The sequence below is a fragment of the Balaenoptera physalus genome (assembly GCF_965194825.1).
Source record: "Balaenoptera physalus genome assembly, chromosome: 6".
Taxonomy (NCBI): domain Eukaryota; kingdom Metazoa; phylum Chordata; class Mammalia; order Artiodactyla; family Balaenopteridae; genus Balaenoptera; species Balaenoptera physalus.
Genome location: NC_138885.1, coordinates 124,460,691 through 124,485,042, shown reverse-complemented (window position 1 = coordinate 124,485,042; position 24,352 = coordinate 124,460,691). Strand labels below are relative to the sequence as shown.

Sequence of the window (24,352 nt, the reverse complement as noted above, 5' to 3'; positions counted from 1 at the left end):
ACCTTAAAATAAGAACAGTGAAAGATACTTTTATTTTTAAGATAATTTGATATTTCCACTATTAATGGAAAACCGGTTATCACTTGCCATAAAAAATTAAACTAATAGCTAAAACATGTTCATCTGTGTCACCTAAAGTCAGCTCTATCTTGTAACCCGACGTCTTGCCCACCGTATTTTGGGAAACACTGATCTGATACGATTTTCTCATTCTATCCAAGAGGAAACTGAGGCCCATGGAGAGGCACAGAAATACTGGTGACGCCACAAATGCACCCCAGGATTCCCCAGTCCAGCTCTCTGGTCTTCCCAGGGCTGTGTGATTGGATCGGAGAGAAGTTGTTTGTTTTAAAACTTTGGTATTTTTTTAAACCCTAAAAGTTTAAAAGGTTAGTGGCTTTTCTGTGGGAATTTGGAGGAAATGACTGATGTTATTGAGAGAAACTGCGTTTCCTTGCTACAATGAGTGGTCTTAAATGGTGATATTGCAAAAGTGGAAAGGCTTTCTGGAAAAAGGAAGGTACTGCCGTTCTCTTAAAGCTGGAGGCCTTTTGTAATCTATCTTTTGAAATAAGTACCTTTGAGGGCCTGTCCCAAATGGAAAGAGGAAACCTGAAGCCCTCAGTGCCTATTTGACCTTTGTATTTTGCTTTTGAGTGAGTTTATTGTGAGCAGGCAATTCACACGTAGCTGACCTTGGTGGGACCTGGGTGTGGGTGCGTCACCAGGATGGGAATGGGAGAGAGAGGGATGCATGAGCCACAGGGAGAAGAGGGGAATGTAAAAAAAGGCAAAGGACAGAATAATGATATTTGCATGATATGAACATAGATGCAGATAACGCTTTATACAAGTTAGCTGTCTTTATTCGGTAAAATATTTTATTCATGACTCGTGTGTTGGGTCAATCGCTGAATATTTGAGATTATTGGCCAGGAGCAGTGCTGATAAATGTTTTATGGAAAGTGATTACTTAGCTGCTCTGGGACTGAAGTGTTCTGGGGGAGCCTTAGATCAGCTCATTTTGTCACTAGGGCACAGCAGGGTCCTGGCAGATGACTGGACCAGGCGAGGGTTGGGGCCTCGGGTTTCTAATTTGTGTTTCAGGCCCATGGACCGTCCTGGAAGGTAGGACACTCTTTTCAGCAGGTGCTACACTTTATGAGATTTACGAAAGCACACGGCTATGGGGTTTTTGTTGTTGGATGTGGTGGTTTGTTTTTACATTGTCATAAATATGTGTCATATTCTTCAATCATTTATTTATTCACTCATTTCTATATTTAGCAATACTGTACTTACTGAGTGCCAGGCCCTAGAGATAGAACAAGGATCAAAAGTCATAGCCCCCGCCCTTATATAACTTAGGAATCATTGATTTTATGGCCTCTGACCTGATAGAACCAGCTTGTTGAGGAAATAGAACACTGACCACCCTAATTCATCAAACAAGCATTTATTGGACACTTACTGTATGCCGGGCCCATGCTAGACCGGTGGGTAGAAAAAACTGACGCTGAAATTGTTTTTTTCCAAAGGGCTGGATGTTGTGGTGAAGAGATGGCCATGTGCTCTCAGCTTCCTGGGTGCTGGGGAGACACAGAGGAAGGCGTATCCTTGGGTGAGGGCTGGGTTTCAAGGAAAGCCTCCCGGAGGAGAAATCACTGGAGAGAGGAATGGTCTGTGTGACCCTGGTCCAGGCAGAGGGACAGGACAGGAGAATTTGGACTTCAGTTTGCAAGCAGTGGGGGACCATCAAAGAGTTCAAAGCAAGCAAATGACATGATCAGAATTTGTACTTGAAAAATAACAATAGTTAACCTTTTAAAAGTCCCTTTCCTCTCTCAGTACAGAAGAGTGGACCAATGTACGTGACTGCAGCCGATCCTCACATCTCCCTGTGAGGTGGGTTCAGTCACCTAGTCTTATCAGCAGTTCCAAAATTCAAAGCATTTAAAAAGTCAAATGTGCTTTTGTTTGTTTGTTTTTTTGTGTGAGTTAGGCCTGAAAACTCATTGGTGCTAAAACTTGACCTATATAGTTGAGACTATTTGTAATCTTTATTTGTCCCATGTGGTGTGAATATTCATTTGTTTCACTGCAGAAATAGCAATGCATTTAATTGCAGGCGCTGCCCCAGGCCCCGCTGGGAGTTTTATGGAACATTTGGTGTAGGCATCTTATTGTAAGGGGCATTTGACCATTTAGAAAACTGGGGCACAAAGGACACTGAGTAAGTACCCAAGGTCACGTAGCTGGTAAATGATAGGACTGCGATTTGAACCCAGGTCTGACTCTGAGGCCCCAGTTCTTTCTGCCGTGGCCCTAGTTCTACACATTTGGAAAACCTGAGTCCAGGCAGTGTCAGTGATTGTCTACTCTGGCAGCAAGTGTAAAATGCTAGGATTCTGCCTTCCACACCCTCCCCCCCTCCCCCCCCCCCACCCCTGGGACATTTGGCAATATCTGGAGACATTTTGGTTGTCATAACTGGGGGAGGGTACTCCTGCCATCTAGTGAGTAGAGGATGCTCAACATCCTTTAATGCACAGGACAGACCCTCATGAAAAAGGATTATGCAGCCCCAAATGTCAATAATGCCCAGGTTGAGAAACCCTGGTCTAGGCTTAATGTACTTGTTTATCTGGTCTCTCTAGACAGTGGTTCTCAAACTTGAGTGTGTATCAGAGTCGCATGGAGATAAATCTTGTTACAACACAGAGATTCTGCTTCAGTAAGTCTGGGGCGGGCCCTGAGAGTTTGCATTTCTGCCAAGTTCCACATGCTGATGCTGCTGGTCTAGGAACCAAACTTTGAGGACCACTGCTCTACGCAAACGGAGAATTACCCATCATGGTGCTTGCCTGTGGAAGCCCACTGGGAGAGAACACTGTTTATACTTTGTCCTCTTTTTTGTCAGCTTCTGGGATGTATTTGCCTGGAGTCATTTAGATATACCCACCTATTTCCCAGTAAAACCAAACTATATATGATAGAGCTAAATACAGAGAATCCCCCCCGCCCAGGGAGTAATAAACCAATGTGGAGTATTCAGCTTAATTCCATCGGACCTGGTGTCACTGGTAATGGTTTGGGCAGTGAGCTTAGGGGTCTAATCAGAAACCTTCAGGGGTTACAGTGCCATGAAGGGTTAACAGAGAAGGGCGCTACTCTCACATGCATCCATTTCTATTTTGTTGAAGTAATAAGTACCCTAAGCTCTTTTGCTTAAACTTCATTCTTCATGAAACCTTAATTAGTATTTTTAAAGTTTAGTTTTCAGTTGCTTGCACTTTGGAACTAGAATACTTGAGCATGCAAAGTAGGGTGATACATTTGTAAAGTGAAAAAAAATATTCTTGAGTCAATGGAGTATGACTGTCTTTCTAGTCAGGAGACTGTGAAAATAAAAGTAATAACCTCAGTATTACGTTTCAGAATTTGAACCGCAGCAGTCGTTTTCCTGGTAAAGGGAAACAGAAAATGAGACTCTGCTTTCAGGACAGAACTGAAATGTGGTGAGGCAGCAGGAATTGATTCCCTAGACACGTTTGCTTTTTGAACTTCTTTGCTGTGAACTGCACCAAAAAATTAGTCAGTTGGTTGAAAAGGATAGATAGCATTTTTTAAAGATAAAAACTTTATTAAAAGCCTTATCAATAAGTTAAGGCTGTGGGCCCGCTGTCTTCATTTTTTGAAAAATAGAGTTTGGAGAAAAGCGTGCTAATACTATTGCTTCAGGGGCCTGTAGGCCAAGATTGATTTCTGCAAGAAACTCAATTTTGTCTGGCCCAAGTCAAACAAAGAGATATCTCATATGTTTTAAGATATTTTAGGATGTTGCTCTTAGGCTGGTAAATAATAGAGATTATAGAAAATCAACTTTTAAAATATTTTTGGTGGCATCTTCCTTTTTTTTTTGTTACACCAGCTATTTAATTTTTTGTTTCCTTTTAGACATTTCTAAGCATATTAAGATGGTTTGAAGGAAAAAATGTATATTTAGTAGCTGTTCACATGGAAACGATCTTAAATAAACAACTTGATTTTTAAGTGTTATGCTTAGGAGGAAACCTGGCGTAGCTGGAAGTTTTTAGTTTATACAGAAAACCAGAATGTTAACCACTGTATTTTTGTTGTCATGCAGTGCCTAAAAATAGACTCTTTCGTTTGTGTTATAAAATAAAGTGAAGAAGTGAGAAACGGGAAGCCTGGGTGGGAGAGCATTTATTCATTCCTCTGTTGTTAGAGTAGTTTTTCATTGTTATGATCATTTTCTGTTTATAGCATAGTTTAGAACAGATTCTGGATCCAGAATGCCAGAGTTTGAATCCCAGCCATGTGACCCTGGGCAGGTTACTTATTCTCTCTGTATCATAGTTTTCTCATCTGCAAAATGGAGATAATAAAGGCACCTACCTCATAGGGTTTTGTGGGAATTAGATGAATTCATATGCAAAGCACTTTGAACTGTGCCTGGCACAGATAAAGCGCTTTTTGTGTGTTGGCTATTACTGTTTTCATTCCCATTTATTTTCCATTTAATTGCTTTAACCTCATCAGAAGCTAAAGATGTCTCTGCTTACTGTGTCTGTGGGTATGTATGTGTGTGTGTGTGTAAATAAAATGAAATTTCTCCTGTCTGAATAGGATAATACCGTTTTGGGGGTCACTTACAGACCTAAGTTCTTATAACTGTCTTCGAGTTATGCCTTTTCATCATTTCCATATTTGGTCACTTACAAGTCACGTCAGTCATAAGTTTTCCCTTATAAAAATCTTTGCCCTGCTGTGTTAAGGGGCGCCAAGGCCACTGCCAATTTCCTTGATTCACTAGGACTGTCATTATACAGTCATGCTCACGGCCATGATTTATTACAGTGGGACAACCCAAAACAAAATCCATGAAGGGAAAGGCGTGGGGTGAAGTCTAGAGGAAACCAGGCATGAGCTTCCAAGAGTCCTGGCCCTGTGGAGGCACTCATGAGGTGCTCCGTTCCTCCAGCAGTGAGTTACATCACATGTGTGGAATACCGTCTACTGGAGACCGATGATAGGTGGCTGGAGACTCACTACCCAAGGCTTTCACTAGGAGTTGGTCATGAAGGCAGCCTCTGCCTTACACGTGCTGAAATTCCAGACTCCCAGAAGGAAAGCATGTGGTCAGCGGTCTCTCAAATGTTAGTTTGAGTGAATCAATGAACAAATAAACCTGGTAGGAATGAAGAAGCATGGACCAGAATTGAAACACAGGCTTCTTCCTTACGGCCTCCAACGGTGCTTCTTTTAGGTTAGTTTAACCTTGCGTTTCAAGACTTCTAGGCTGTGAACAGAGTTTGAAACTTTTAATTTTTAATTCAAGAATTGGTGTTGCTTGGACCCTACATTGATTGACTCCATCCTATCCTCCTGCCCCTGCTCCTCAAAGGTTGTGATAGCTTTTACCCTCCTGGGTGGCACAGAGGTCACAAAAAAATAATTTTTATGCTAACAGTGAAAAGATAACAGCAGGAGTGGTTCCTCAAGTAAAAAAGAAAACATCTGCAGGTAGAAAACCCAGCCATCAGGCTTCTAGAGCAGCATTATTCATTTAGGGGTTGGTGCAAGTACCACACTAGTGCAAGTGGTCTTCCCTCCGGGATAAAAATCTGCCTGTGACATGATCTGCAGTCTGAGAGTCACCATTGTCATGGACCCTTGAAGCTGCCCCGGATTCCTTCCCTAGACTGTAGAAGGGGGTGGAAATTTTAATTTTTTTAAACCAGTCTGATTCTCCTCTGTAGAAAGAGGCTGGTTTCTCTGCCTTTCAGTTTAGATAATCAATTCAATAAAAATCTAGTGTTTCCCCCCTTTGTTATCAAAGGAGAAAGGCTGCTTTCTGCCGCAGTAATGAAGAGGGCAGAGTTCAGGAGACTTGGCTGGAAGGAAACTGCTGTTTATTTGATAAAAGCAGATTGTACCATATCCTTTCCTCTCCCTCTTAGGCTAACATTTTAATGTTATAGAAACCAGCCAGACTACCAGAGTTACACATTTTTGTAGGTAGCCCTGGAGGTACTGTCAGACTAGGAAAAAATATCCTTTGTAGTAGGTAACACAAATGTTTGGTGATTTACCAAGATATAAAATAACATCAGCAATCCTAAGAGTGACTGGAAAATCAGATTTCCCCAAACTTACTATTTGTTCAGAGTTTAAAAGAAATCAGGCCTGGGGCTTAATTAATTTGTAGCATATGCTATACCCTGTATTCTTTTAAATCATTTTGTTGAATAACCCCTGTATATCAGTTTACAATTTAAAGATGGTTAAATTGCTTTAATTTAGCTATTTTGGGATTATTAGGGTGTTTTTTTCTTCTTTTTTTAAATTTTATTTATTTATGGCTGTGTTGGGTCTTCGTTTCTTTGCGAGGGCTTTCTCTAGTTGTGGCAAGCGGGGGCCACTCTTCATCGCGGTGCGCGGGCCTCTCACTGTCGCGGCCTCTCTTGTTGCAGAGCACAGGCTCCAGACGCGCAGGCTCAGTAGTTGTGGCTCACGGGCCCAGTTGCTACGCGGCATGTGGGATCTTCTCAGACCAGGGCCCGAACCCGTGTCCCCTGCACTGGCAGGCAGATTCCCAACCACTGCGCCACCAGGGAAGCCCCATTAGGCTGTTTTTTTGAGAACTTTTTTTTTCAATTTTTAAAAAATATTTATTTATTTATTTATTTATTTAGGCTGTGCCAGGTCTTAGTTGCAGCACATGGGATCTTTAGTTGTGGCATGCATGTGGGACCTAGTTCCCCGAACAGGGATCGAACCTGGGCCCCCTGCACTGGGAGTGTTGAGTCTTACCCACTGGACCACCAGGGAAGTCCCCTGAGAACTTTTTTAAAAGAGCTGGTTTTAATCATCAAAAAATCTACAAACAATAAATGCTGGAGAGGGTGTGGAGAAAAGGGAACCCTCTTGCACTGTTGGTGGGAATGTAAATTGATACAGCCACTATGGAGAACAGTATGGAGGTTCCTTAAAAAACTAAAAGTAGAACTACCATACAACCCAGCAATCCCACTACTGAGCATATACCCTGAGAAAACCATAATTCAAAAAGAGTCATGTACCACAATGTTCATTGCAGCTCTATTCACAATAGCCAGGACGTGGAAGCAACCTAAGTGTCCATCGACAGATGAATGAATAAAGAAGATGTGGCACATATATACGATGGAATATTACTCAGCCATAAAAAGAAACCAAAGTGAGTTATTTGCAGTGAGTGGATGGACCTAGAGTCTGTCATACAGAATGAAGTAAGTCAGAAAGAGAAAAACAAATAGTTTATGCTAACACATATATATGGAATCTAAAAAAAAATGGTTCTGAAGAACCTAGGGGCAGGACAGGAATAAAGACACAGACCTAGAGAATGGACTTGAGGACACGGGGAGGGGGAAAGGTAAGCTGGGACGAAGTGAGAGAGCAGCATGGACATATACACACTACCAATGTAAAATAGATAGCTAGTGGGAAGCAGCCACATAGCACAGGGAGATCAGCTCAGTGCTTTGTGACCACCTATAGGGGTGGGATAGGGAGGGTGGGAGGGAGATGCAAGAGGGAGGAGATATGGGGATATATGTATATGTATAGCTGATTCACTATGTTATAAAGCAGAAACTAACACACCATTGTAAAGCAATTATACTCCAATAAAGATGTTAAAATAAAAAAAGTCATACTCACCAAAAAAAAAAAAAAAAAGAGCTGGTTGTAGAAATGCTGATGTGTCCGTTGAGGTGGAACTTGGCCTTGTGATTTTACAGAAACACTTGTGTGCTATTTGAATCTGTTTATCAAAGTGTGGGCATGATTTTCAAGGTAATCATACCAGAAAATAATATGTATTGAACCAAACGTATGTTCTCATGGAGTTACAGGTTTGAAAATGGTATTAATCATGACTTACACGAGGTGCCTCCTGTTTTGAGAGCCAGTGCTTTTTAGAAGAAAAATCATGCTTTGAATCTGTCTTTGCTCTAGTATGCTGTAGCTTAAGCAGATGAGGCTTTATAGACTTGGTGATTTCCTAAAGTATATCTTTAACTTGCTATCAGTCAGCTCTTTGAAAGAGTCAAACAAAGAGACTGGAAGAAATAAAAGGAGCCTCCCTGCTGCTCATCAGGAATGTCTTTGAGCAGATCACAGATTAATCTGCCTGGAATAAGTACTTCTTTCTTAATCAAACCTTTGGTTTTTAGTCTGCTTTTTATGTATCTACTGTAGTAAGGTAAAAGAACATACAGAATTATTATCCTTGACAGACAGGATGAAAATAATTGAATAATATTTAATTAAGAGTAATGACTTCATTTATGCTTTTACAGTAATGTCTTCGGTTTCTTGGGAATCGAATTAGCATCTGAGCAAAGTGAGGATCCTGGAGCTCAGTTAAACGTTAAAGTGGACTTACGTGTTTACTAAGTGCTTGGAAATTCTTGACACTTGGTCAGTGCCAAACGCTGTTTTTGTTTCCAGTTTTAAGGTCAGATTCCTAACTATTCTTTTTTTTTTTTAAATTTTATTTATTTATTTATTTATTCATTTATTTTTGGCTGTGTTGGGTCTTCGTTGCTGTGCACGGGCTCTCTCCAGCTGCGGCAAGCGGGGGCCACTCTTCATCGCGGTGCGCGGGCCTCTCACTATCGCGGCCTCTCTTGTTGTGGCTCGCGGGCTCCAGACACGCAGGCTCAGCAGTTGTGGCTCATGGGCCCAGTTGCTCCGTGGCATGTGGGATCCTCCCAGACCAGGGCTCGAACCCGTGTCCCCTGCAATGGCAGGCAGACTCTCAACCACTGTGCCACCAGGGAAGTCCCATAACTATTCTTTTTTTTTTTTTTAATTATTAATTAATTAATTTATTTATGGCTGTGTTGGGTCTTCGTTTCTGTGTGAGGGCTTTCTCTAGTTGCAGCAAGCGGGGGCCACTCTTCATCGCGGTGCACGGGCCTCTCACTATCGTGGCCTCTCTTGTTGCAGAGCACAGGCTCCAGACGCGCAGGCTCAGCAATTGTGGCTCACGGGCCCAGTTGCGGCTCACGGGCCCAGTTGCTCTGCGGCATGTGAGATCCTCCCAGACCAGGGCTCGAACCCGTGTCCCCTGCAATGGCAGGCAGACTCTCAACCACTGCGCCACCAGGGAAGCCCCCATAACTATTCTTAAAGATATACTGCTTGGAACAGATAACATTGTATCAGTTAGCTATTGCTATGTCGCAAACCAACCGAAAATTCAGTGGCTTAAAACAACAAGTGTTATCATTGATCATGAGCCTATGGGTCACCTAGACAGTCCATCTGGTCACAGCCAGGCTCACTTATACACGTGTTGGCCCTGCTCATCTTAGCCCGTCTCTTTCACGTGGCTTGCTAGCCGCAGCCCTGTGGAGGACGGCTTCACCTGGCACAGTGGGGCTCTCTTCTGTGCCATCTCTCATCCTCCAGCGGGCTAGCCCCTCTTGTTCATGTAACCATGGTAGGCTTCCAAGAGAGGGCCTCTTTACTCAGAGCTGGCACTGCATTGCTACAACCACGTTCTTCTGGCCAAAGCAAGTCACCAGGCAGCCCATTTTCAAGATCAGAGAAGTAGCTTCCACCTCTTGATGGGAAGAGCTACAGTGTCACGTTGTAAAGGGCATGGATGCAGGGAGGGGTAAAGAATTGGGCCCATTTTTGCAACTTGCTACCTCAAGCACTTACATATTGTATCGTATACTGCAGTTGATCTTGAGGTAGTGAGAGATTTTGTTAGAATCACTGTACATATTGAGCACAGAAGTCAGGATTTTTTTGAGCTAAGTGAGAATTTTGGAGTTAGACCTGGACTTTTCCACATTCTGCATTTATTTGGAGAAAAAAGGAATTTAATGCTTCATATTTCCTTATTGTTTAGGAGTTACTGCTTTGGAGGATAAAATGTAGAGTGTTCTGAATGCCCTTTAAAAAATTGTTCTATATATTAATTAATTACCATATAAAGCTTCTTTGCTTTGAATTATTTACCTTGGTATTGTTTTGAAATGTGAATTTTCATCACCTTCTGGCAGAATAAGTAGACAGAGTTAGAAAATCTGATCCAGGGCTGCTGTTGGTTTCTTTGATGTTAGGACTTTCTCCCTCCTGACTTCTGCCTCCCTAAGTATAAAATGGAGGTCTTCGCTGTCATCTTTGCCTTGAGGGTGTGGCATCACGTTCTCAACAGACCACAGCTTTTCTAGACTCCCAGGGCATACGCAGAAGGCAGGAGGTAGCGTCTGTGCCACTGGAGTTCTTCTCTGGGAACTTTGAGAAGTTAAGTGGGGACACGTTTGTGGAAGAGGCGCGGTTTATCGCCTTGTATCTTTCAGGCCATCGAGTCCTGTGCCTTTCGGTGTCTTCTCTTTCCTGCCTTTCCGCACGGGACTTCTTTGCCCAGCTCTGCCCACTCTGCCCCTGCTCACTGCTCCCGGGGCGTAACTGATGCTCTCGAGGCCCCGTCCACCCAGCACCTCTAGCCCTTGTGTCCAGGCCCTCTCCACTCCTCTGCGCTGACCTCCATGGGTGCAGCAGATCCCCTGACAGACTCCGTGGGGGCACAGGGCCTCTTAGACCCTGCTGCACTGAAAAAAGGAAAGTGGTCGAGCCCTATTTGAAACTGCCTCTGATTCTAGTGCCTGCAGCTGCTCCAGATCTTCAGTCTGACCCCCGTTTTTCTCCTCAGCCTCACTTGCTCTCAGTGGTAATGACTTAACGGGCACGCTCCCAGGGAGGGGGCGGTTTTTACATTTAGAATTTGAGATAGGTACCCTTGAAAATCAGACAAGAGGGGCTTCCGTGGTGGCGCAGTGGTTAAGAATCCGCCTACCAATGCAGGGGACATGGGTTCGAGCCCTGGTCCAGGAGGATCCCACACAGCCCTGGTCTGGGAAGATCCCACATGCCGTGGAGCAACTAAGCCCGTGCGCCACAACTACTGAGCCTGCACTCTAGAGCCCGCGAGCCACAACTACTGATCCCACATGCCACAACTACTGAAGCCCACATGCCTAGATCCAGCCAGTGCTCCGCAATGAGAAGCCACTGCAGCGAGAAGCCCATGCACCGCAATGAAGAGTAGCCCCCACTCGCCGCATTTAGAGAAAGCCCGCACGCAGCAACGAAGAGCCAACACAGCCAAAAATAATAAAAAAAAAAAAAAAAAAAAAAAAATCAGACAAGATAAGTCCTTATGTGCCTCGAGGCTTATGAGGAGGTGTTTAACTGTTGGTGGCCCTGCTGTTTTCCCCGCTTCTCAGCTGCTCCACATCTTTTCTCTGGGGACCACCCCCCCCCCCAGGAACCAGAGTCCTTGTCTGCCCTGCGGGCGTGTTCCCTTCTCTCCGTCTTTCTGCCCTTCATATCAGCCTCCTTGTCCTCCCTGCCCAGCCCGACTCAGCGCAGTTATGGAATTTAGTTCTATCATCTTATATTAAGCTTAAAAAAAAAAAAAACCTTAATATATTATAAACATTTTTTCATGGTTCTATGGTCTTCATCACTAATTTTAATGACTATATAGGCAGTTGAATGAATGTGTCATTAATCCATTTCATTATTTAACATTTTCCCCTAACTTTACTCCTTTGAATAATGCTCATATGAACTTTTTAAAATATGTAGTTCTTTTTTTCATCTGTTAAAAAATGTCTTCAGGATCAATTGCCAAGCCTGGAATTCCTAAATCAGTTTATTGTGGTCGTTACCATCATCATCACTGTTATTACTGTTACCATTATTATTAGGCAGGAAACGTGTTTCTCACTCTATGGAGCAAAATTCTTGCCAAAGAATTAGCTCTGATGTACAATGCCGACAGAAAATCATGAGAGCCCTAGAAATGGCATGTTATTACTGTTTTCAGTTGTTCCTTGGCTTAGCCCTGCCCCGCAATACATTTTAAACACATTTCCGTCTGAAATATTTAAAGTAAAGAAATACAATCCAGCTTTGGCATTTCGTTTATTTAGAAAATAATTGGATGGTGATCCACCGTGCTGAACAACGAGACAAATAAGATGATGGTTTGATGTGCATGCAGTGGGGCTATAGCCTTACAGAGAGACTTCCTCTCGTGTCTCCATGGAAAACGCTGCAGCCCTACATGAGTTCACGCTTCTCAAACGAGGAGGGCAAAGGAGACTGATGGTGCAGCCCTCCACAGCAGGAGCGTGGGGAAGATTGAAAAGCACTTGTAGTAGTGTAGGCTCTGAAAGAAATGACACATTTCCTTTCTAAGTACCTTTTGGAAAAATATCAGACTGTTTTTAAAACAACTTAAAAATAGATCTTGGCAAAGATGAACATGTTTCTAAGGTTCTGGTTTTAAGGAAAGACTTTTTTTCCAGATTGACGCAGTCTTGGAACATCAAACAAGATCCCTCTACTAGAAAAATGGGTAGAATAAGCAGCAAGCAAAACATAAAGTGAGTTTAGGTGAGTGGGTGTAGGTTGTCAAAATAGTGAAGGAAAAAGTTAAGCTGTTTTACTTCAGTCAGAGAGGGTCTTAGACATTCATCTAGGCAGAAAAATATTGTGGTTTTTGGAAAAATAAAGCCATCTGATCCTGACACTTTGGTGATTATATCGTTCATTAATATCATCCTAGAGTTTTTCATAGTTTGCTCCTGTAAAATGTTACTAAACTGTTTTATTCTGACTAGTAGATTTTGTTTCCAGTTTTCTGAATAGTAAATTTTTTTAGTCTGTGAAATTTATTGATTTTTTTTTAAATAAACAGCCCAACTTAAGCCTGTTTTTATAACCATTTTTTTAAACCAATGAGGCATATTCTGACTACAATACAAAACAAATTTCTATATTACTTAGTAGAAATTATACACCTTTGTTTAATATCATAGTTTCTTGAGAGTGCTGGAGTATTAGGAGTTAAATTTAATATCGTTTTGATTTTTATCTCAGAAGTGGGAGAGTTTAATGCGTCCCCCAAGGAAGGGAAACAGTTTGGCTTGAAAAGAGAAGGAAGGGAATTCCAGATAGAAAGTGTGAGTACAGAGGTAGAGCCAACTATCAAGGTCAGCTGCCTGATTCGGAACCTGATTCCCAAAAAAGGATGGTCTTCTCTCAGCCTGGATGTGATAAATCATTTCCAAATGAAACACCCCAAGAGATAATTTAAGTCTTGCCAATTTCCTAGTGTGCCAGCTGGGTGCAGACCAAATGGTAGTAACTGATGTTTGTCCTCCAAAGGAAGTAATACTGTGTTTCAAAGATGCTGGGGTCTAGGTAGGTCCCATTTTGACCTTGGACTAAGCTGCATGAAGTTAAAATTTGACTTTTCCAGGTTAGATGATTGGATGGAAGAGACAACCTTTAAGGTTTCCTGCTCACAGTGACTTCCGTGCTGTCTGAAATCACTCTTCTTTCAAGAGGACTCAGGGAAAAGCATGTGCCGCTGAGGGCTCCATTGAGCTACCAATGCATTCATGACGCACACCTTTCGGGGCTGATTTGGGGGCTTTTAGACTACATCAGCATTCTGGTCTTTAGACCCTTAAAAAACCAGACAGATAGGTTTAATCCCTTTGAGTGAATGAAGGCGCTGTACGGTGCTCTCATCTTCAAGTGCCTTGGCCTTTGCTGACCTGTCTTTGCAAGTGGAGTAGAATCCTTGAACAGATTGAATGCGTAGAGGTGAGTTGGCCTTTAACTTCTTATAACTCCGGTTTCATCCCCTGTGTTGAGCATAGGTAATGAAATGTATCCGTAAACATTCTGTACTAACATAAAATGTAGTCAACAGAATGTAATATTGTGTTAGTAGTTCAGGCCTGAGGATCATCATTACAAGCTCTATTGATTAATTTAGGTGAGGGAGGTCATGCTGAAATGGTACCCAACCTGCGGGTGCTGCCCAGATGAACTACTGCCTAGAGAGAAAAGTCCTCGGTGGAGTGGTGAGGGAGGAGGGATTAGGACATAACCTGAGCTCAGCGTATTTGGGGCATCTGAGGTTGACAGCTTGCTGGGATGTAGGGTCTGGGTCTGGGAATCATAAGGATGTCAGTTGAACCCCTGATGTGAGACAACAGCTGGTGGGCTCTGAACACAGGGGCAGTGGGATGCATGGTTCCTTGGGAGATGTAGCCAGTAGTCGACATGCCCAAGGTGGGCCAGAGGGATGAGCCCACCACATAACCTGAGAGGAGGCTGCACTGAGGCGTGAGTGGTGAGGGCTGGACGGCGGTGGGCATGCTGAGAACAGAGACAAGGGCCAGTGTCCCAGGTAGGCATTACTGCTTCCTTCTTAACAAAACAAGCAAAAACCTGCAACACCATTATCACACCTAAAGAAATAAGCAGTATATTTTTTAAAATAAATTTATTTATTTATTTATGGCTGCATTGGGTCTTCGTTGTTGGGTCTTAGTTGCTGCGCACGGGCTTTCTCTAGTTGCGGCGAGCGGGGGCTACTCTTCATTGCGGTGCGCGGGCTTCTCATCGCGGTGGCTCCTCTTGTTGCAGAGCTTGGGCTCTAGGCGCGCGGGCTTCAGTAGTTGTAGCACGTGGGCTCAGTAGTTGTGGCTTGCGGGCTCTAGAACACAGGCTCAGTAGCTGTGGCGCACGGGCTTAGTTGCTCCACGGCATGTGGGATCTTCCTGGACCAGGGCTCAAACCCATGTCCCCTGCGTTGGCAGGCAGATTCTCAGCCACTGTGCCACCAGGGAAGTCCCTAAACAGTAATTTTTAATATCAAATATCTAGTCACTGTATGTATTTTCAATTGTTTCATAATAATATATGTATATTTAACAGTTTGGTTGAATCAGGATTTAACCGTCTCCACGTTGAGAATGTTTGACGTGCCTGTTAAGACCTCTTTAGTCACAGGCTGGTGCTCCATTTCTGTTTCTTCCCCCTTGCAAATTACATGTTGAAGAAACTGGGTCATTTGTCTATAGAGTTTCCTGCAGTCTTGATTTTTGCTGAATGCACCCCAGTGGTGATGTATACTGTGTTCCTCTGCATTTCCCATAGATTGGTAGTTGGATCTAGAGGTTTGACCAGATGTACTGTAAAATAAAGTTGGTATACTGCACTTACCAATTTTGTATAGGGCTTTTACTTAACATTATATCATGAACATTTTCCCATGCCATTAAGTTTCTTTTTTTAATTTATTTTTTTATTGATTTTTGGCTGCATTGGGTGTTCGTTGCTGTATGCGGGCCTTCTCTAGTTGTGGCGAGCAGGGGCTACTCTTTGTTGCGGTGCGCGGGCTTCTCGTTGCGGTGGCTTCTCTTGTTGCGGAGCATGGGCTCTAGGCATGCAGTCTTCAGTACTTGTGGCGCATGGGCTCAGTAGTTGTGGCACACGGGCTTAGTTGCTCCACAGCATGTGTGACCTTCCCGGACCAGGGCTCGAACCTGTGTCACCTGCATTAGCAGGCAGAGTCTTAACCAGTGTGCCACCAGGGAAGTCCCCATTAAGTATTTTTCATAGCTTCATTTAAATGGTTTCAAACTAGAAAGATCTGTTCCATGAAAAAGTCTTAACCTCTGAGGTTTGTGGAAGAAGAAAACTAAATAATCACGAACGGTAACCAGGAACCCACAAATAATAGCAGTGGTTTAAAACGTTACCTCAAAGAGTGTCAAATTTTGATTTAAGATGTCGAACTACAGACAGTAAAAAGTATAGGTCTGTTCCCAGATGCTTTAGTCTGATCTTTCTCTCTCTTTCCCTTTTAATTTTGGATGTGAACTTGAACTTTCTAGACCTTCCTATCACAATATAGGTACTCCTGAAGGAGTCTGCCTGATTGCCTTGCCTTGTGAACTTTGTCACGTAGGACTTTGTTTAATGGTGCTTGAATGAAGAGACGGTGTCCGAGAGTCTTCATGGTGTCCCACGCAGACACAGTGTATGAGTACCTGTTTGATTGCAAATAGCAAAAATTACTCAGATTCGCTTAAGCCGCTGAGGGTGTTTGTGGTGAGGATGCTGGGACATCTGCCTCACGGAACCCAAGTCTAGGGAAGTAGCGGCCTCAGGAGCAGCTGGCATGGGGGACTTTCCACCTGGCCTGTCTCCAGCTTGCTCCTGCCTCTCCTCTTTGGTCGGCTTCATTCTTTCCCCTTTATTAACGTACAAAATTCTCCAGTCCAAATTGCCAGATGTGTGACCAGAAACAGTCAAGTCAACTACTGGAGACATACTGATCTATGTCTGTCTCTCCTGGTTTCTGATTTCCCAGGGAAGGAACTGACGGATCCCATTTCTGGTCTGGCCAGTTGTGATCAGAGGGGGGATGTAGAGAAAAATTCTGAGTGATTCAACTTGGCCGAAGGTTCCATCGTGACCAGTTAGCAGTGGCTGGAAGATGGGTCGTGTTGTACAAATGGCTGTTCCTACACTAAGGCCTGTACGGCCAGTTCACATTTAAGATAGCATGATTCCCGCTGTGCTGCTAGGTCATCTTATTTATTTGAATGAATGAAAGTCAACATCTGGTCTTTATTTTCTGTTATTTAGCTCTAATCATTTACAGTAATCTGTAAGATCTTAAGTGCAGCTGGGCAGGTTCTGAAAAATGCATACACCCGCGTCGCCTACTCCCCAGAGCCTTACCGTGGCCCTAGAAGGTTCCCTCATATCCCTTCACTGCATTCTGTCCTCACGCCCAGAAGCAACCACTATTCTGATTTTTATCCTCATAGACCTGTCTTACTTGTCTTGAACTTCAAGCAGAATGGAAACATAGTGTCAACATTTAGCCTTACTGTATTTTAGTTCAAGGTTGCAACCATTAATTCAGTGCTGGCTGTGGGCCAGAATCTGCGTTGCTGTTAGAAATACAAGAGTGTGACAGAGCTGACAATAAGGGACACTGAGACAGTTAGGAGTCATTGCGAAGGCAGAGCACGGCTGTGCCGGAAAAGGCAGTGAGTGTCCTACTCTGAAGAGGAAGAGGCCCAGAGCTTCCTGGAGGTTCCATGAGTGCTGGAGAAATATTCCATATTGTTCTTCTGAGGTGATAAGCCAAAATATTAAACCTTGGCTGTTTTGGTCGTGTGTCATTTTCCTGCCTGTGTCCAGGATTTCCTCATCTCTCTGTGTGCGTTCTGGTGAAAGGAGAGGCTCAAAGACGGGTGTGGAAGGATTTCCTCCCGGGGCCGAGACGACTGGGAATTATCTGTGAACGAGCAGTGGTGTGGGCTCTGCTTTGTACGCACGTCTCTCCCAGTTCTCCAGAAACATTTTCTTTCCATTTACGTCTACGACTCTCATTTGGCTGAGACAGCCAAGCGACCAAGTTTGCAGTTTGTTGCCAAGAAAAGTAGTTAATAGTTCTCAGCTTTCTTTGTATATCATTATATAATGAACATTTTCCATATTATTAAAGTTATTTAGAATCCTGACTCCTAGTTACTGCAAAACTTACCATGTATGGACATACTGTAGGTAACTATATAATATGTGTGTGTATATACACATATATACTAGTATAAAGTATACCATAATACTCTGTGTGTGTATTTGTCTAATTTGTCCAGTTGATTAATGTTATAAGGTCAATGGGAAACAGTATTGAAAATAAAATAAAAAGTTTGCCTGGAGCGGAAAAGAAGGTAAAATTACTAAAAACTACTCGTTTTTTTCTTTTCTTTTCTCCACAGAACTATCCGAGTATGGCTGAAAAGAGACAGCGGTCAGTACTGGCCCAGCATTTACCACACAATGGCCTGTGAGTAGCTGTCTTTGAGGATTTAAATTTCAAAATTCCTGATTAAAAAAATGCCGCTAGATTTCAAAATGAGCTTCTTAGTTGCCTAATACCTCTGATAGGCTGTGTTAAACCACGGAAAAACTCCCTTTCTCTTGCGAATGAAGCTGGGTCTACCGGCTTAACTGAAGCGGACTTGAACAGAACTGGAAAAAATAAAAGGAAGAGGAAAGCCTCCCACCTCCTCCATTTTCCTTTGTCTTCATTTTGCCAACTTCTATTAGTAGTAACTTTCTACTTAGTAATAGCTGATATTGACACTAAAACAGAGCTCTGAACACTCCTCTGCCTTCTTAACTGACCTTTTGCCCAACTTTTTCATAAACTCTGGGTACTGTTGAGAGATTTGGTACAAAGCACAACGCATTCTAAATGGAGATTTTTCTCAGTAGTCAAATATGTTCTAAAAATAAACCCTGATGATAAAGCTTTTGCATTGAGATTTTAGAACAGCCCTGAGATGTAGTGATATAAAATTACATTTAAATCCAGCCCTTCCTGCAGATCTAAGCAGCTTTGCATCCTTCTCTCCCACTTCTCCATCCTTTCTTGAAAAAAGTGCCTGGATACCACCGGGTCCAAACTGGGGTTGAGTCCTGCCACCCGCAGTGGCCACACGGAAGGCATCCGTAGCTGCTTATTTCCTGGTGGTTTTGGTCCTTAATGAGGGGTTTTCCTCAGTTAAGGTTTCAATAATCAGAGGATCCCCTAGGAAAAGACAAAAGGCTCTGGAGCAGGCTTGACGGTTTGCTAGTGACGACTGTTACGAAGTTCTCCAAAGAAGAGTGTTTGCTAGTTCCAGACGCTGTGGACACGGTTCATAGCTCCCGTAAGAGTTATTCCGGGGGCTGTGGAGTTTCTTACAAACACAGAGCTGCCAGTTATTCAGCAGATTCCTTATATCAGCTTGAATTATCCTTCCAGGCACCTCCTTTCTTGGCTAGCACTTTCTCATCTGCATATCTATCGCAGGGTACGTGCAGGGTTTAGATCCTATAAGCATTTCCACAAATAATTAATAGTTTATCAGGATTTTCATTTGGTCTGCCTTCTACTGACAGCTTGGGCAGGCTGGTTATCTTCTCTATCTTGATAACCATTCAATGAAAATGAAGTGGACTCTTTGGAATACTGGTATAAAGCTAACTATTTTAAAAGGAACCATAAAACTTTACCATATGCAGTGTGTCAAGACTACCTGAAACCCTAATCATGATTTACTGTGTCAGGTAGTAGTACCTCCCATCTGTGTCCGTGTGTGTCTATGGATTTGTCACCTTGGTTACTCAGTGTGAAATAGGAAGCGGCTGATGTCTTGTGAATGTGCTTATGGAGCCCGTTTGATAAATTTACTTTGGGATTTTGAGGGAGCAGGGCAGAGGTAGGTGGGATACCCTGGGCCTCTGAGCCTATCCTTTACCCAACTGAAAAATAAGAGGCTTCTCTTAGACAGATAAGTCCTTACTTCCAGTGACCCAGTGGTAGATCTGATAGCCGGGAACAGCAACAGCCTGGGGACCTGCTACCTGTGCTGGGGGATGTTTTGCCGTCTTTGTGGCCAGTCCTGCTAACGCTCTTGCTGTTATCCCTCCCTCCTCTCCATTACCCCACACTTCATAATCTGGCCACAGCTCAGTCTCCTGAGACCTCAACCTTGGAGTTCATGCTCTTAAGAACAGAGAGAGACTGAGATAGATGTTTGTCCAGTGTTTAGTTCAGTGACTCCTTGGCTTGTATTTCCCCCAGATATTTAGTTCACTTTGTAATTGATTTCTCTCCCAGGGCACCAGAACCTAGCAGTAGCAGTGCACACTCTTCCTTGGCTTTTGGGTCTTGGGCACATGGCTTTGCTTTCTCTGTTGCCATCCCTTGCTATCTTGGCCTAATTGTACCCTCCAGAAGTAGCTTCCAGCGCTGTGGCTGGAAAGACTGGTAAAAACACATCTCTGCTGTGGGTGACTGACACCTTCATGTTTGTATCTACACGTATGCAGCCTGTTGCTTCCTGTTGCCTCTTTATCACCTCCATCTGGAACAGTGTCTACTAATGAAATTGCAAGAACACTGCCAGAAGAAAACAGAATGAATGAATTTTGAGAAATAACTGCTTGTCTGTTTTATTTTAAAATTAAATTTGAAGTATGAGAAGAAAAGTGCCATGTTGGTTTTAAAAACTGTCTGCAGATTACCCAGTTGAGGACATTTTAGTGGCCATCCACCGATTTGTTTCCTGTGACCTGACAGAGGTGATCAGTAAGCAAACCTTAGAATGTTGCTGTACGTGGACCAATTATGATTCAGAACATTACCTCACATAACAAAAGTAACTTTCAGAATCTGCTTTAGCTGAAGAAAAATGTAACTCTTAGTTTCTGTATCTACTATGTGCCTCATGCATTTTTGTTTTTTGGTACTACTTTATGAAATCATCACAACAGCTATATAAGGTAGACTATATTTTCACCATTTAGTAGACAGGGAAACTGAGGCCAGAGGTTGGAATTCCAGTTCATGCCCATCTGACTCCAAAACTGTGCTGCTCACTGCAATATGGGGTGGGTCCACAAACTTTTTCTGCAAAGGGCCAGACATAAATATTAGGCTTTATGGGCCAAACAATCTCTGTGACAACTTCTCAACTCTGCCATCGTAATGTGAAAGCAGCCATAAGGAATACATAAATGAAAGAGCCTGACTATATTCCAGAAAACCCTTTGTTTACAAAACTAAAGTTTTAAGCATATGATTTTGGACTGCAATGGTGCCTTTTTAAAAGATCACTGATTTGAAAGATGATTTGTGTTTTGCTTGTTTATAAAACTATGTGAACATTCACATTAAAAAAAAATTATAGTTTATCTCAGTAGAAGCTTCCCTTCTAGGAAAAAAGCCAGGACATTTTTAGATACAAAGCAAACTAGCGAGGCTTTTGTTTTTAAATATGTGAGAATTCTCTAGTCTTATAGAATTACTCAGCACATTGTAATTTTTACACAAAAGATTTTAACATGTATATGTACAGTTAGTTATAGCATTGGGCATAAAAAGAATTGAAAAGAAGCTTAAAACTAAAGCATTAAGATTTAGTACCAACTGAAAAGCAAGCAAAAATAATGACAGTGAATCTTTAAAATCATCAAAGAGATTTGATTTCTCAAAGATAATTTTATGCATGGTTATTAAAAAGCACTTTGTATGAAGACACATATATCTTTGTGGTTATAATTCTTAAACATGATCGTTCTTTGTAGTTTCAAACATCAATATGGTGGATAAGGGTGTACAAACTTGTAGTCAGTTCTAATTGTTTTGTGTGTAGACAGTTTTGGTCTCTACATTTCAACAAGATAGTTTTTTGAATGCAACTGAAATAGTCTGATCATACAGCTAACTATGTTTCTGCCTTTGAGTACAATTCAGTATTGTAGTTTATTTTCTTCCTTTGGTGGAGAATATCAGCCATTGTAGTTAGAGAACTTTAAACTGTTTTCAAATGGTAACTTCATTTATAAGATTTTTCTCTTTTTACTTTTTTTAAGAAGTTTTATCTCAAAATAAACTCAAGTTTGTTTGTTTATTTCCTAGCATACATTTCTTTCCACAGTCAATTAAAATTCTTAAGGCTGAAGTGAGCCCAAACATCTCTTTTTCCAAATGTTCCATTTTCTAAATCACTTTAATTCTGATTTTTAGCAGAGGAGACGATTTAGAGTTTCTCCTTTGTGAAACTCATTCTCTGGCCCATGCTTTCTGGAAGAAGACTATGTAGAAGCTGGAAGAGGGGTGCATACGTGGGAAGAGTCGGGGCTGTCCTAGTCGCATGACATGCTATGGACAAAGAAACATGTCTGCCCCTCACAACTCGTTACCAGAAACTGGGGTTGTGTGAGTCATCGCAAAACGGGACATTTTTTTCATCACTGGGAAAAAAAAAACCCAAGTAATCCCAAAGTGGCTTTCCCAGCTTGCTCACATGCCACGGAAAGGGAATTGTGGTGCTGGGAACCCTTCTTTCCACAGATGCCAGGTGCTGTTTTATGTGTGATGGGGAAGCGGGAGGGGCAGGATGACCTGTGGAATTTGGGTAGCAGATCACCTGCTCTAAGCACTGGACCCTTTCCAGACCTTTCCAGAAACAAGTAGGAGTTTCAATCAGATGAAACTTCAGGGAGCTCGCTTCACCCAAAGTTATAAAAGTAACTTGGAAGATTGTTAACGTTAAAATTCTACACTAAGACAACAGAATTTTAGTAATTTTTTTTTAATAAAGTGTTTTTGCCCTCTTTCTTTTAACCTAAGTTTTATAGCTCTTTTTAATAATGTACCTTGAACAATGACTTAACATGCTTAGCTTTGCGCGTAACGTGGTCTTTGTCTTTCTGGCAGCTCCTTGCTCTGCTATGGCTTACCATCATGATAGCAGACGGATATTTGTGGGCCAGGATAACGGAGCCGTGATGGTAGGTAGCTTCCAGAATGTATTCATTATATTGACCTCCCATGTTCACTCCTGTTGGACAGTGTAAATAAAGCTAACAATGAATGCCTGCTTGTTTGGCATTAGAAAATGTTTCATTCAATACAGATGTTAGGCCTAAAAATGGATTAATTTTAGTTAGTGCTTAATTGTAAACTACAGATCTTCCTCAACTTATGATGGGGTTATGTCCTGATAAACCTATCGTAAGTTGAAAATATCATAAGTTGAAAATACATTTGGGACTTCCCTTGTGGAGCCGTGGTTAGGAATCCTCCTGCCAATTCAGGGGACACGGGTTCGATCCCTGGTCCAGGAAGATCCCACATGCCGCAGAGGAGCTAAGCCTGTGCAGCACAACTACTGAGCCTGTGCTCTAGAGCCCTCAAGCCACAACTACTGAGCCCGTGAGCCACAACTACTGAAGCCCACGCACCTAGAGCCCATGCTTCGCAACAAGAGAACCACAGTAATGAGAAGCCCGTGCACCACAACAAAGAGTAGCCCCCCCTCGCCACAACTACAGAAAGCCCGCGCGCAGCAACGAAGACCCAACGCAGCCAAAACTTTTAAAAAAATAAAAATAAATTAATTAATTAAAAAAAAGAAAATATATTTAATACACTTAATCTACTGAATATCATAGCTTAGCCCAGCCTACCTTAAACGTGCTCAGAACACTTACATTAGCCTACAGTTGGGCAAAATCACCTAACACAAAGCCTATTTCATAATAAAGCATTGAATATCTCATGCAATTATTGAATACCGTACTGAAAGTGAAAAACAGAATGCTTGTGTGAGTCCAGAATGATGGTAAGTGTGTTGGTTGTTAACCTTCATGATCGCATGGCTGAGCGGGGCTGCAGCTGCCCCTGCCCAGCATCATGAGAGAGGACCGTACGGCATATCAGGCACCTGGGAAAAGCTCAACATTAATCGAAGCGTGGTTCCTACTGAAGGCGTATTGCTTTAGCACCATCGTAAAATTGAAAAATCATAAGTTGAACCATCGTAAGTCAGGGACCATCTGTAGTTCCACGGAGCTCTGAATGCTGTCATGATTGATGGTTTGGTGCTCAGTCTAGCCCACAAAGCACAGCCTTCGTACAGGGAACGTGAGTCCTGTAGCAGCCCTGATCCCTGAACCCATGAAGGAGGAGGCTGGGGCAAGGACAGTGTGGGAGAGAGCACGCGCGTGCGTGTGTGTGTGTGTGTGTGTGTAAGATGAGGAGGAAGGAAAACGAGACTAGGGACTAGTCATTCAGCCAACAGCTCATATAAGTCTTTGAGGCTATATGTCTCGGACCGGATATTTAAATTTTCAGCTTATTATAGATTGGTATTTTTGTGGGTCTAACTGTGTGTGTGTGTGCATATATTTAACTGAGATGTAATTCATATACCATAAAATTCACCAGTTTAAAGTGTGCAATTCATTGGTTTTATAGTATAGTTACAAGATCATGCAACCATTAATACTCTAATTCTACAACATTCTTATCAGCTCCTCCACTCCCCCCAAAAAAAGAAATCCCACACCCATTAGCAGTCACACTACAGTCCCCTTTCCTTCAGCTCCTGGCAGTCACTCATCTACTTTCTGAATTCAGAGATTTGCTTATTCTAAACATTTTATGTAAACAGAATCATATAAGATGTATATCCTTTTATGTCTGGCTTCTTTCACTTAGCATAGTATTTTCAAGGTTCATCTATGTTGTAGCCTGAATTAATACTTCATTCCTTTTTGTGGTGGAATAATATTCCGTTACATAGATATACCACACTTTGTTTATCCATTCATTAGTTGATGGATAGTTGGGTTGTTTCTACTTTTTGGCTATTATGAATAATATTGCCGTGAATAGTCGCATAACAGTTTGTGTGTGACCCTGAGTTTTCAATTTTACTGGGTATATACACCTAGGAATGGAATTGCTGGGTCATATGGTAACTCTGTACTTAACGTTTTACAGAACTGCCAAACTGTTTTCCAAAGTTGCTATACCATTTTACATTCCCAACAGCAATATATAAAGGTTCTAAGTTTTTTACATATTTACCAACAC

General features: G+C 42.4%; 1 protein-coding gene across 2 annotated transcripts in view; it reads left to right on the top strand.

The window, feature by feature from the left end:
- Positions 1 to 24,352, top strand: part of WDFY1 (WD repeat and FYVE domain containing 1) — a 48,796-nt gene that overhangs the window by 960 nt on the left and 23,484 nt on the right. Inside the window, exons 2-3 of one of the 2 annotated variants that reach the window (XM_082464677.1) lie at positions 17,697 to 17,764; positions 22,190 to 22,263. In XM_082464677.1, the coding sequence (XP_082320803.1) occupies positions 17,697 to 17,764; positions 22,190 to 22,263 (142 nt within the window). The remainder of the gene's footprint in view (positions 1 to 17,696; positions 17,765 to 22,189; positions 22,264 to 24,352) is intronic. The other variant, XM_082464678.1, reaches the window with a different exon arrangement.